This window comes from Macrobrachium rosenbergii, chromosome 48 (assembly GCF_040412425.1).
Source record: "Macrobrachium rosenbergii isolate ZJJX-2024 chromosome 48, ASM4041242v1, whole genome shotgun sequence".
NCBI lineage: Eukaryota > Metazoa > Arthropoda > Malacostraca > Decapoda > Palaemonidae > Macrobrachium > Macrobrachium rosenbergii.
In genome coordinates this window covers 58,391,322-58,407,047 of record NC_089788.1, presented here as the reverse complement: position 1 = coordinate 58,407,047, position 15,726 = coordinate 58,391,322, and the positions used below count along the sequence as shown (strand labels likewise).

The 15,726-nt window shown below is 32.6% G+C and overlaps 1 protein-coding gene across 7 annotated transcripts in view; it reads right to left on the bottom strand.

Annotated features, from left to right (window-relative positions):
- spn-E (spindle E) overlaps nucleotides 1-15,726 on the bottom strand; it is a 437,239-nt gene that overhangs the window by 38,337 nt on the left and 383,176 nt on the right. For 6 of the 7 annotated variants that reach the window (XM_067091856.1, XM_067091855.1, XM_067091853.1 and 3 more), the window contains one exon: nucleotides 11,291-11,357. In XM_067091856.1, the coding sequence (XP_066947957.1) occupies nucleotides 11,291-11,357 (67 nt within the window). Of the gene's footprint in view, nucleotides 1-10,404; nucleotides 10,547-11,290; nucleotides 11,358-15,726 lie in introns of those variants that run through there. The other variant, XM_067091859.1, reaches the window with a different exon arrangement.

Here is a 15,726-nt window from a genome sequence, read left to right as displayed (position 1 = left end):
GTATCGCATGTGGCTACAATATCTCACCTGCAGTAACCTACAGCAAGATCCAACATAGATACCGGGACATCCCGGGCACTTGAATTTATAAATAACGTTAGATCTCATGAAGGTCTGCAGTTTGTCCTTGTAGCCAAAGAATACACTGATCTTGAGTGGATTGATTGGAATAAATTGTATCTTAAGGCAGCCAAATTCCTGTTCAATTATTTAAGTTTGGCTGAAAACTTGTCAAAAATAAACGGGATTGTTGCATACATATTTTTCTTTGAGACATTATAAGAGGGTGACGGAGTAGAGAAGTGTTGTGACAGTAGTCTGTTAATGACTTTAAAAACCAAATTTTCAGGATAGGAGTTCTGTAAGAAAAATCTGACTAAAAATCAAATCTCAATATGAAAAAGAGACCAACTCGAAGAATAACGAAGAGCTCTAAAAACTTAAGTGTATATGGAATTTAGTTTAAAGTTCTTAAAACAAGAACTATAGAAGTTGTTAGCAAGTCCAGTGTATGTTTTTTTCCTATACACAGATGTAATAAGCTGACCATTGTCTCTGCTTACATTGATATCTGAAAAAGGTAAAGAGTTGTTGCTTTCTTTTTCCATGGTAGTTTATATTTTGATATTGCTTATTATTCCATGGTAAATTTTACCATGGAAAAAGAAAGCAACAACTCTTTACCTTTTTTAGATATCAATGTCCATGTGTCAAACGAGTATGGCCTATTCGAAGACGCGTCAGAACTGCTTGTGTGCGTCTCACTCTCTGATATGATGAACTCCATTTTCCAACAAGGGATTTTATGTTTTAATTTATTATTTTCAGGTTCTTCATTCCATATATTTTGCCATTTACTTAAAATGATTGTTTTTATATATCTTATACAGTACAGTCACTAATAGAGATATCTACATTTACTCTTGTTATGTGGACTGCTTCTTTAGCTGCTTTATCAGCCTCTTCAAGCTGCTTTATCAACCTCTTCATTTCCTTTAATCCCTACATAGGCAGGGATCCAACATATTTCAATATTTTTTCCATTATTATACAATTTATGGAGTGAAAATTTAATTCGTTGTATAATATTTTATTATATCTTTGAATGGCTTCTACAGTGCTTCTGGAGTCACTATAAACCACAAAATTATTACACGAGGCTTCTCTTAATTATTTTCATGGCTGATGCTATTGCACTTAGCTGTAAATACCAAGGCATTATCTGGTAGAAAGAACTGATACGTTTTGTCTGGGGATACTGCAGGATATCCCACTCCATATTGTGACTTAGATCTATCGGCGTATACTGAGTAATGTGGATCTTTTTAGATTACCCGGTATATGTTCTATGTATGTTGTCTATGGTGTTCTGGGGTTTATTATTAAAGCAGTTTAACCAGACCACTGAGCTGACTATCAGCTCTCACAGGGCTGACCTAAAGGATTTGGATGAAATGACAGGTCAAGGCTAGAAGCCTAGCACTGGGACCAAATAGGTTATTTGATATAGGGATGAACGGATGAAAATTAAATAAAAAACTGCACATAGGCACACACTCTCATACTGGAACACACTCACACAATATATACTTACATACTTACATTTCCATATATATACTCACTGAAAAGGTATATTAAAATTTAAAATAAAATTTATTAAAATTTTAAAATTTAGTTGTTTTAAAATTCATTAGACCACTAAGAGTTTTCGTATTTCTATTATTTGCTTTTTATATTTTACCAATTAAATCACAGCTCCTCATGAAAAATAAAATTGGTATCACTGAAAATGTAATAGATTCTGACAAAATTTCTTTCATTCATCTATTTCCAAAACTTGACAATTGCTGCAGGTTATATTTTGGACATTCACACAATACATGTTTGACTATTATCAACACTTTGCAATCTGGACATTTGGGGGGAAGATCACATGGACTGTTCATTAAGTGTCCATGTGTCAAACGAGTTATGGCCTATTTTGAAGATGCGTCAGAATTACTTGTGTGTCTCTCTCTCTCTGATATGACGAACTCCATTTTTCAAAACTGGATTTTATGTTTAGATTTATTATTTTCAGGTTTTTCATTCCATATATTTGCCATTTACTTGCAATGATTGCTTTATAAATCTTATATAGTCACTAACAGGGATGTCTACATTGGCTCTTGTCATATGGACTGCTTCTTTAGCTGCTTTATCAGCCTCTTCATTTCCTTTAATCCTTACATGGGCAGGGATCCCACATATTTATATATTTTTTCCATTATTATACAATTTATGGAGTGAAAACATTTGTTGTTGTACAATATTTTTTTTATTATAGCTTTGAATGGCTTCTATAGCACTTCTGGAGTCCCTATAAATCACAAAATTATTACATGAGGCTTCTTTAATTATTTTTATTTTTATGGCTGATACTATTGCACATAACTCAGCTGTAAATACTGAGGCATTATCTGGTAGAGAACTGATACGTTTTGTCTGGGGATACTGCAGCATATCCCACTCTGTACTGTGACTTAGATCCGTCGGTGTACAGTATATTGCGTAATGTGGTCCTTTTCAGATTATATGTTCTGCTGTATGTTGTCTATGGTGTTCTGGAGTATATGAATAACTTTTTGATAAATATTTTAAGAGTGAACAAATTCTCATTTTATTCATTGTTCAAGGAGGAGGTAATTTTAATATTAAAGGTAACTGTAAATTTGTATTTAGCAACTCAAACAATCTTCTAACTCTAACTGGGAAAGAAGGCAGATGATTGTTTATAAACACATCTCTTAATCCAAATAATTTTTTGGTTGGAAAATCATTTGTCTGAATTCTCAGAGCACTCTTCATTGTTACTAGCTCTCTATGGAGAGAGAGAGAGGTAGTTCACCACATTCAACTTGTAAAGATGACGTTGGTGATGATCAAAAAGCTCCTGAACATATTCTAAGCCTTCATTATGAACTGGGTCTAACGTTTTCAGCGTTGAGCCTGATGTTGAGCCATATATTTCACTTACATAATACAGTAAGGGTATGTCTATCGGCTCCCAAAGTAGTGTTCGATAGTTTTTTACTTAGGTTTAATGCTCTTTTACATTTTACTTTCATGTATGTCATGTGGGCTTTCCAGTTCAAGTGAGTATCAAATACTAATCCCAAAAATTTTGCTGTTTGGCCAATTGGTATGGAATGATTTCTGATTTTTAAATCTATTTCTTCACCTTTTTTTCACTTTTTATTTTTACAAAACATTACTGCTTGTCTTCTGTATAGAAAATTTGAATCCTACAGATGAGGCCCATTCATCTATTTTTATTACAGTTTTATTAATGATTCCCTCCGTATGTTTTATGCAAGATGATGAATAATATATGGAAAAATCATCCATATACAAATTACTTTTAATTCCAACAGGTAGATTATTACTGATATTTATTGCTAAAGTAAACAGTGTGCCACTAAGGACGCTTCCTTGTGGAACACCATTTTCAAGTGGACATGTACTTGACAATACATCATCAATTTTCACTTGAAAAGTACGATTTGTCAGACAGTTTTGGATAAACCTAGGTAAATGTCTATGGATGCTGTTTTTATGTAATGTTTTTAATATTGCATGTCTCCATGTAGTATCATATATCTTTTCAATGTCAAAAAAGACAGCTATAGTAATTTGTTTTCATTCAAATCCTCTTCATATGAGGTCTTCCAAGTTAGACAGAGAATCCAGTGTAGATATGTTACACTGTGACCCAAACTAAGTGGGAGTCCAAAATTTTATTTTCTCGAATGTGCCATGTTAGTCAAGCATTTACCATTTTTTCTAGTAATATGCATAAAAAGCTTTTTAAAGAAATTGGTCTATAATTATTTACATTACTGGGATCTTTTCCAGGTTTGGGGATAAGAATAATTATAGCTTTATGCCATTTCAGGAAATAAATTCGAAGCCATAAGTGGTTATAAAACTCTAATAAGTATGTCTTTGCCAAAGGTGCTAAATGGCAGATCATTTCATAACAAATACTGTCACCGCCAAGGGCAGATTTATTGCTGTTCAACAGAGCAAATTCCAACTCTTCCACATTAAATTTTCTATTATAATACATATCTTCTATGGTTTCAAAATTTATCGTTATTAATTCTATACTACTTTTCTTTGTACGGAAATGCTCATCTAAATTTTTTTCACTACTTACTTTTGCTAAATTTTCTCCTTTTACATTACTTATTTCTTTAGGATCAAGTATTCTTTTCCCATCTTTTATTATGGCATGTCTAAGTGGTTTAACATAGGTACCATTTATTTTCTGAATTTTTCCCATATTTTTTGCATAGGAGTATTATTGGAGAGTTCTGATACATATTTCCTCCATGAAATGATTCTTCCTTTGATTACTTCTCTTTTAAATTTTGCAGATATTTTGTTGTACAGAGGTTTTAATGTATCAATTTCTAATAATAATAAATTAATTTTTTGTAAAGTTCCTTCTAATATCAGCAACGTTTTGTTTATTTTACTGAACTTTCTATTCAAATTATCTAACTGTCTTCCAATTTGGTGTTTTATTTTTATTAATTCTGTTAGTTTTTCAGACTACCATGGGACTTCATGTTTTGTTGGATGAGATTTGGATTTTGGTATTGGTTTATCAGCAGCATTTTAATGAAACCAACAAGAAACTTATTAGCTTCATTATGGTCTTTTAAATATTCAAATGGTGGGATATTACTAGTGTGAAATTCATATTGCTCCCAATATGCTTTATAAATGTCATATTGAGGGACATGCTTGCCAGGATTATTTTGTAATAATGAAATTAATATTGGGAAATGATCACTTGTATGTAAGTCGTCAACTGTATTCCAATCTAATCTGTCAACTATGTTTGTTGCACACAGAGTTGAGTAAATTGAGGAAAATGTTTCATGTGTTTTTGAAAAATATGCGCTGATTTCCTTATCATTTATACAGCACGTCTTATGAATCTACGAATTCTTCTATTTTAATTCCTGCTCCACTTGAGTCTGTACAATTACAGTCCCACATCGGGTTGTGAGCATTAAAATCACCTACTATTAATGTAGGTTCCTTGGCCTTATTAAGTAATTCTTTAAGTTTGTTGAAGTTATAATTTTTATTAGGTTGGTTGTATACATTATAAAATACATAAGTATCGTTTTTATTCATATTCCAATACTCGATATTTGCAGATCAGTAAAATTCACAGGTACTTTGTCATAACACACTTTGTTATGTACATACATAACAGTACCTAAATTTCCTTCTTCCTCTCGTGATGTTGACGCTAAGGTATATTTATCTATTGTTGATATTGTTTTGTTGACATGTAAACATAATATCATTGGTTCGTATTCTTTTAGTAATTGTTGCATTTCTCCTTGGTGTAATCTGGTCTGCAAACCATTTACATTCCATTGTACGTGTATTCCTATTGAAAATATCTTATTATAGCAGTTGAGTTTTACTCTTTTTTTTGTATTATCAACTTGGATTTTTTCTAATAATTTACTTACTACATTCATTTGTTTTTTTTTTATGATATACAAAGTGCTCAATGCACATGCAACCTTTTTCATGGGTACTCAAATCTGTTTCTTTTTTTCTATATTTCATAAAATTTCTTATAATGTTTGTTAAACCATCTTTTGCTATGTTTTTGTTATTACTGCACAATTCTACAAAACAATCATTACATCCACATGTGTTTTCATGTACTTTCCATGTTTCATTCGCTCTTGCAACAATTATTGGTGACAGAGTAATCTCTTCTCCCTTGACAAAATCACTGTTATCTTCAACTTCAGTGTTTCAGATATCTGTACCCATAGGTTTTACTATTATTTTAGGAGATAAAGGTATATTCTTAGTTTGTTTTTGTTCTTTCTACATTTCCTTTGTCTTTGGTTTAACTGATGTTGCTCTAATTATAGTTGGTTTTTTCGTTTTGGGTGGTGTTCTCCCCAAAGGCCTTTTTTATCTCTAATTTCCACTCCATCACGACTTTCCTTGTTTCTTCTGTAGTAGTATCATCATCTTGTGCTATTTGTGTTAACCCATATCCTTTGTGCCTGTTTCTTGATTCTTTACCATTTTAGTTTTTTCTGTAAAGCATTATTTTCTTTTTGAGATTTATTTTCCTGCGTTTTGTTATTTCTATCTGTGTGTATTTTTGTTTCATTATTAATTCTTGTTATCGAGGCATATGTAAGTTTCTTAGCAGGATCTTCAATTCCTCTCCCTTTCAATACTAATTTAGCCTCTCTAATAGACATCCCTATTCTTTCTTGTAGCATTTTCAATTCCGTATTGTATGCATAACACACATGCATTCTTTGGATCTTGCATGATGATTCTCCCCACAGTTTATACATATTGGTTCGCTGCAATTCCATTTTGTGGCAGGTTCTTCAGATACACAATACGCAAATACAGGTTCCTTTCGACAATATTTTTTTTGCATGCCCAAGTTTTGACACTGTAGTGGCTTTGGGACATACGGTTTTATCTCTATTTTGACCTAAAACTTTTATTTTTTGGGGGTAGATCTTAGACCCTAAAATTTTATTTTTGTGATTTTTAACATCTTAATTTTTTATTTACTTGGTATATTATACACAGTAAACCCCCTTATTCGTGTTCTCACAATTCGAGGACTCACATATTCGCGGATTTCTCTGTGGAACGTATCTATCCATTATTAGCGGAAAATCTGCCCATTCACAGTATTTTTCACTGAGAAATATTCACTAATTACAGGTAGTGCTCGAGTTACGATAATTCGACTTACGATAATTCGCTGTTACGATGGGGTTAGCAATTACTATCGATACGACAATATTTTGAAAATACGTATTTTTAAATTTCGCGGGCGACTGGCGCAGGCAACAACGTACAATCAGGCAGCGTACTGTGTACGATACGTTGGCCCGAGAGGCTGGAATAGGTACATTAATTCAATGAGCTGACCTCACTTGCTCTCGTTGTGTCGGAAGTTAAAATAGGTCAGTGTTCGTTTGCAATTTTTGTGCGTTTGTAAATACAGGTAGTGCACGAGTGACGATAATTCGTCTTACGATAATTCGAGTTTACAATGGAGTTAGCAATTAATACCAGTACGACAATATTTAGAAAATATTTTTAAATTTCAATCGAGCACAGGCAACAGCGTACACTACAATTGCCGTAGAATCAAGCGGCAAGAGAGACCAACTTACAATAGACCAACTTCTTTTTCTCCATCTCTTTATTCCATCTTCTATTTAAAAAAGTAAGAGAATGATAAAAGTATTGTTAGTAACCTTTTACTCCTGCGAAAATGCGTACAGCCATAAACAACCGAACGAGACTCTGTCGTTTTGCTAATAACCGAATCGGATAACAACTGTTTTGCTTATATTTCATCCATCGTACGGTTAAACAATTGTCGTAGTTATGTTAAAAATGACATTAAGTACTGATATGTTTTTACATTACCCTTATCCGCTTTGGAGAAAAGATCGGCAAGGAAATATACTGCTACAGTAAATTTAAGCTGCAAGTTGTAGTTGAAGCTAAGAAAAGAATGTTCAAGCTGCTAATGACTATAAATTATCATGCATTGGCAACATGGATGAAACTCGACAGCAAATAAAATTGGAAAGTATTTCAGTCAAAACTACTGGGCATGAAAGAACACACATTACTGCTGTTTTCACGCTGATAAAAGATAAATAGGAAAAGCTCGTAGTATGATGATGAAATCAAGAGAAAATAGCGAACGGAAGCTTGATTTTTTTTTTTTTACACAAAACAAACGGCCAGCTGCCAACGTCATCTAACAATGAAAAAAATGGCTAAATTAATTTCACAACGAGACATATTTAAGTTATATTTCGACCTAAAAACAGTTCGTATAATGAAAAATATATATGTCCCTTATAAATAAAGTATCTAGAGATTCATTTACGGTAACTAGAAGCAAGAAATGCCCTCTGAACCGAGTTAAATGCGGCGAAATAAAGACCGCGTCATCGGTTCCCAAACCAAAACATTTGATCGCTATGATCATTATTTATAATGCAAAAGCAATATAAGAATATTTACGATTGGATACAGTGTAGTAAAGCACCATGGAAAAGATGCACATTCGTTACTTTGATGTTTGTATAATACGGTGTTATGTGAAAATAGAATACAGTATAATGTAGGCTAGGCTACCGTATATGATATACGAAAGTGCAGGCTAGGCCTTGTTTGTTATTCAATTTCTCGTTATACTGACTTATCATGTCAATCTGCATTGAACCTGCAGAATTAGCTGACACTAATAATTACTATACCATATATGTATAAAGTATACTGTGTAGTGTAGGCTGGGCTACCATATATGTATAGATGGTACTGATTACCCTAGTGTAGGCTAGGCCATATTTGAGTTACGATTTTTTCAACAAACGATGGGTTTTTTGGAACCTAACCCCATCGTAAGTAGGGGAATACCTGTACTGTATTTTCATGGCTAAATGCACTTTTTGTAATAAAACTATTAAAATGCTCAGGTATAAGCATTTTTAGAGGATTTTTCTTGTGTGTAAACTCTCAAAATAGGCAGTTCTAAGTATTTTTTGAGGGGTTTTAAGTATTCGAGGATTTTAGCTATTCATTAAGTGGGGAGGGGAGAGAGGTGGTATGCATCCAGCGCTAACACGGGGGGGTTTACTGTACCTCACAATCTTGGACTTTGGGATATCTTTTTCTAAGAGTCCAAGAGAATATTCTTTTTGATTGGTTTGTCACTGCTCTCAAAGCACAATGGTACCTTGAATGCTATTCATAGTGTCATGCTTTTCAATTTTCACATTTATATTACAGTATCTATTGTTGTTAAAGACATATAGTCCTCAGATTGTCTCTTTGTTGTGGCTTCTATAAGCCATGTCTTAAATCTGTCTAAACAACATTTCTGTCGTTGAATGTCTGTTTAATAGGTAGTTCTCTAAATTTAGGGCTGAAATTTTCCATTCTGTTTCTAAGGTTAGAAACCTTGATTAACTTCCACTCCGAAAGAGGGAGTCAAAGTGAGTGAAGGTTAGGTCAAGACGATATTTACTCCTTTTGGGTTTGTTTTGTACTGGAGTGTAGGATTCCAATGTAATTAAATTTATATTTTATTTCTGATTTTTCAGAGAAAGGTTGCCAAGTCGCTATCATCAAAGGACCCAGGGGTACTTAAATCTTTAACTGAGCATACAGACTGAGATATAGTGTATATATAAAAAATAAATAATCCTGAAAACCTTATAAAGATATCATCAGCCTTTCACTGAATTTATTCTTCCACCAATGGCACAAGTGAGAACCGACTCCCAAATCTCTGCTCCCTACCCTACCCCATAAGGGATGGCACAACATGATTAGAGTGGCCCTAGTGTAAGCCAAACCCATTTGCTAGAACTGACAATATTACTAGAAAATACACTCACCCCCATCCTAATCAAGTTATGGGCAAACTGGATAGAATACCAAGAGTCATATCCCCAGAACCAGACACCCCCTTGAATCCGTGGTCTAGCCCTAAAGAATAGTCCTGCCTCTGAGCTATCAATGTGATAACTCTCAGGTCCGAACATTACCAGGCAGCTGATGGTCCTACCACATTTCTCACTATTTAGCTTCGGATATAAACTCATTCCCAATTATGATATCTTTTCCTATTTATCAGGTCCAATAAATTTTAGCTGAAGCGGAAAATGCCACAAAAATTAACACAAAAAATATATAATGGTATACGGGACTCTTGGACTCAAACCCAGCAACAAACTCCTGGGGTTCAAGAGCCTCCTCACCACGTCAAGGTGGCCCACATTGAGGGGGACCTTTTGATAAGAAATGACTTTTGGGAAGCATGTACATAAAACTGCTTACTCAGTCTCTAAAAAACAGTTGGTATCTTGCAGAAATGTTTTTGAATGTTTCGGGCTGAAGCTATTAACATTGAAGTGTTTCAACTCCTTTCTGCCTCCTTCTTTGGAGTGCTTTTCTCCAATACAGACTTCCAGTGCCGACTCCCATCTCAAACTCTTGGACAGAGTGGTCTCATCAATCAAGTTTATTTTGCCAACTGCAACTTGTGGCACAGACATAAAGTGAGTGCATTGTTTGTTGCCTAAAATGCATTACAATAACAAACATCCTCTGTACTCTTCTTTACCTGACCTAGCTGTTTTTGCTCACAACACTGTTGCTGCAGTGTGCCATTTTCTAGGATCAAGTTTAATACCACTCGATTTGTCAGTAGTTTTATTCGGGCTGCAAAAAATATGTGAAATAGCTTTCCTAGTACAGTTGTGGAATCTTGTGATCTCCAATGTTTAAGCGAGGAGCAACTTCATTCCTAAAGTAATGGGCATCAGTTTAACTTTCTATTCTGTCATGATTATTTGTTAATCAGTTTTTCCTGTAACTTTTTCTCTCTGCACACTCATTTGCCACTGGAGCTCTCTTGGGTTTATAGGCTACTGACTCTGTACATACATGTTTCTAGCTGAAGATTTAAAGAAAGAAAAAGGAGATGATAGTGGAACAAGAAAGAGTGTTGAAAGCCCTGGCTAATTCACTTTAGAACAAATACATGCAGCTAATTTATGATATCTGATATTCAGTACTGACTTTCTAATGGCCCAGCCAAAGCAAGGAGATTTGGAGTTTAGTTAGAAGGAATGAAGGAATATGAGCATTATCAGAGTGACACTGCCACAAGCAATGATAGTCATGTAAATTTGTTCACAGAAAAATCATTTTACCCTGGAAACTGAAAACCAAAAATTACAAAGGAAATTCCCTCTTTCCTTCAAGATAACATCCAGACAAAGACTATTTGAAATCATCTTCCATGTTAATGAAAAAGCTATATAGGAAAGGACATAATAAATGAACTGCAACAACCTAAGACAAAAAAGATAACCAATACTAAAACTTAACAACATCCCTTTGAAATCAAGATACAATGTTTGTCAACCATTCAAGAGTGAGTGAGTGTGCTAATCATTTGAATATAAAGAAATTTAATCAGGTGGTCTGACTTTGTGTAAATACTTATAGCAATAAATTTGTTTCTTGCTATTGATGAAAAAATTTCAAATCTGCCAGCTAATTTAATATTATTGCCATATAAAAATGAAATGCAAAAGCTGCTAGACAAAAAACATTAATTTACAAATATAACATTATTGAACATGGAATATGTCATGAAACATAAGAGCTATAAAAATTTGTAAAATAACATTACCATCTTCCAGTGATATGCATTAAGGTATCCTTCAGGTTCTTTGAATTCACGTTTTTTCTCCAGCAACCTGTAAAATTACATGAAAAATATATAAGACATTATGTATATACAGTATATGTATATGTATATATATATATATATATATATATATATATATATATATATATATATATATATATATATATATATATATATATATATATATATATATATATATATATATTATATATATATATATATATATATATATATATGTATATATATATGTATAATATTATTGTATATATATATATATTATATATATATATGTATATATATATATATATGTATATATTATATAATATATATATATACATAAATTATAAAATATATACATATATATATGTATATATATGTATATGTATGTATGTATATATGTATATATACATATATGTACAATCACTCAAAAATGTTTTGCAACATACTTCAAAACTTTTCGGACAACAGCTTATAATAGCGACATCTGGCGCTATTTGGCAACTCAGTTGTAAGCGCATGAAACAACTGAACACTAGTGGTGGGTCCAAAAAATTACCTGCAGTTTCCCTTGAACAGGGCTTTTTCTGATACTGCTTACTGTTGTCATGCTTTACTTAATTAAAAGATGTTACTATACTACTTCAGAGGTCATCGCTGTTCTTTTTGTAATATTTTCATCTCCAACTGTTTTACCTCCTTTATATGTGTGAACTTTGTAGACATAGGCCTACGACTGTTATAAGTTGAAGTATTAGTCTTATTAACATCATCAAATATGACTTTTGTAAAGATTTGCTTGCACATTATTATTAATCAAATTTTTGAATGACTAATCCTATGTATATTGTGAACTAGTGAAACTTAATATAAAATATACTGAACTAGACTAACAATTTTCACGTCTATTTTTGTAATACACAGAATATAATCACGCACACATGCCGATATTATCATGTGTAATTTCTCATTTCTTTCATTGCTACTTAGGGCTATCATTTTGATGCCTTTTATGAAGTTAACTGAATATATAACGCCTATTTTTGTATTTCTTATTATCTACGTTTCTAAAGAATTAAAATTAGCAAGAAGTTCAACATTAATTTAGTTAATGCTAAATGCCAGCAGTGAAGAAGACTACCATGCTCATCAGTGGAGAATGTCTCCTCATCGCAAAAGATGACTCTTACAGAAATCATCGGCCACTGGATTATAACGCAAACCCTATCCTCTATTCTTTGTGTTTCGCTAATATGAAGTGCTTCTTGGCAGGAGTATGATGAAATAATATCTTGGTCTCATGTAGCCTGTTACGGATGGTTTGAGCAGCAACTTGAAGGGAAAGCATAATGTTCTCTCTTTATAGCAACACCAGTTGTAAGGGGAGTTAGGCGGAGCTTCTTCAGTGATCATCCGATGATGATCCTTAACAGTAGTGCAACAATGGGGTTGTCCTCCACTTTTTACAGTGAATTTATCATATTTCTCTCTGTTGTTGTATCCCTCTATACATGGTTGTTTTATTTACGCTAAGCTGCCAAGCAATATCTACAATAGACATTAGTCTTATGCAAGCTAATGATTGTGGTGCAGCTGAGTTTGTTGCCCATCTTACGGGTGCAAGTGACGAGACAGTTTAGTTTGACTCTCCTGCCCGAACGTGGAGTCACACGATAACATACGACGTTATGACATTTTTTCTTTTTTGTTTTTGACAACTATAATGGTTGAATTCTTTCTTTCTTTATTTATATATAATTTCATTGATGATTATTCAATATTATTTTATTAGTCAATAAGCTTTTATCTGGATTCAAAATACAGTTTTTCTTTGACTCTTTTGCCCAATCATCTGAAGTGAAATTTTTCAAAATGTTTCGTCATTTTTCCGTAATATGAATTTTTCACTCACCATTCTTTTTTATATTGTTAACCGTATGATTAATAACCAAACTCAAATAAGAAAATTACATTTCCTTGTAAATATCAAAAGAACAAATTACTGTTAGGTGAACAAAAACTTCTGGAACATGTTGCAAAGCATTTTTGAGTGACTGTACATATATACAGTATATATATGTATATATGTATACATATAAATATATACACATATATGTATATGTCTATATATAAATATACATATATAAACATATATATATATGTATATATATATATATATATATATATATATATATATATATATATATATATATATATATATATATATATATATATATATATATATATATATATATAAACTAAAACTTTCAGTTCACCAGGTTCCATCATCAATTACAGACAAATGGACTGGAAAGACTGGCAGAAGCCAAGACAACAACGGGGAAAGGGGAACAACAAAACCAGCAAAATAACCTTAATACTAGTAGATTAACATTAAGAAATACACATCTTTACAAATAAGAAATGTACATATTTACAAATGAGTCAAGTTTGGTAAAAAGTAATATATAAATCATATCACACATCATACATAACCCATGAGTCTGTCAAAAAAAAAATACCATAGATATAGCAAAATTAAAGTTACTTTCAATAAACATACCATCACAGCAAAAAGTAACAAACATCATATAAAGGAGAACAACATTTAAGCTACATCAAACAATAAGCAATACAGACAGCGTAAATAATAATATCAGATAATCAACGGTACAACCAATTAACCATAGTAATGTACAAATATCTGAAAAATCAATAAAACAGCAAATATAAACTCAACAATAACCATAATCTAAAGTATCATAAATAATACCAATATAATAATCACAATCTTCATACAGTACAAAGAACAGAACATCCACCTTGGGATGTCAAGACCAGCATCAAAGGTTACCGAGGACAACCATCAAACTACTGCCGTGAAATCATCGAAACCACCGTGTGGGCAGCAAACAGGAATTTCTCCACAAAACACAGATGATCACGACAGAGTAGATGAAACAGGAACACTGCTGTCTCAGAGGAATACTGTACCCCCTCTCCACTGGCGACTAAGGTTGAGCCACCATCTCATCCTCGATAACTTTGTTGTAGTTCTCCTCATCGAAAACTGTCATTCTCCTCATCGAAAACTGTCAGACAACAACAGGTACCAACTACCTGAACTAAAGTCCATGCTGCTATGCTGTCTAGACCCTGACTCGATGGCTGCCCAAACTTGACTGTCGCTACCAAAGCGAAGACAACAGACGTAAACTCTATATACAAAAAAATAGGCACCACCGGGAGAGGAGTGCACTCTCAACAAGGGAACAATCGTTCCACAGACAAAACAAGCACTAAGCCTTACAATATATATATATATATATATATATATATATATATATATATATATATATATATATATATATATATATATATATATATATATATATATATATATATATATATATACAAACTCACTAGCTGAACAACCCAGCACTGCCCAGGAAAACTGAATAACAACCTATAAACTCTTTCTCTCTCTCTGCATCAATTTCGTGACAGTTTTCCGCTGTATTTTATCTGGGAAGTATCTCAAATGCTCTGATCAGAATTTGAATAAATTCTGTATAGATGTTATTTATTTCACTGTTAGACTCTTCAATCCCACTTGTAGGCTGTTATAAGTCCAAATCATACAATAAAATTTTTAAACAATATTTCCATGTGATACTGACAATTTGGCATAAGCCTAAACCAATGATGTCTTTTTATGGTATGTGTTACTATAATGTAAGTAAAATTCACTGTCCAATTCATAAAAAGCTGAATTTAAACTCATTCATTAATATTGTAAGAGAATAGATGTCTCTTTTTAATAAGAAATGTTTAGTCTTTACTCTGTTACGCCTTTTTAATTCTTTCCAATTATCAAGAGAATTGCTGTAACAGTTTCACATTAAGAAAAAAAGTGGCAAAACACCTTCCTTTACATTAAGAAAAATATAGTAATGGCAAAAAATTACACCTTATCACAATGACATCGAATTCTTTCACATAGAAGTATAAAGTTACACGAATCATTAAAAAAAAACTATCACTGTGCATGTCCGTATGCGTCTATAACTCGGTAAATTCACCCTTGGTAATAACGTAATCATAAATCAAACAAAATCTTTCCCTTCTTGGAGGAATGTTAGGCAACTAGTTACTTATTGTTTTGAATAAATACGCTTTGATAAAAGACAGAAATGAATATATATCATTCTAATAAATAACCATAAACAATTTTATTTTCCTAAACGACGGGATTACTATTCCTTATTGTGTGATTACATTGGCATACGGCACGAATTGTTGTTTGTGTAAGCTGTGAGCACTTCGACATTCATTGAAGTGCAGTAGTTGCCATTTCTTAATCCCTATTTGCATCGTATACATTTAGCCTCCATAAACGTATACTCTGCAAGTGCTTTTCG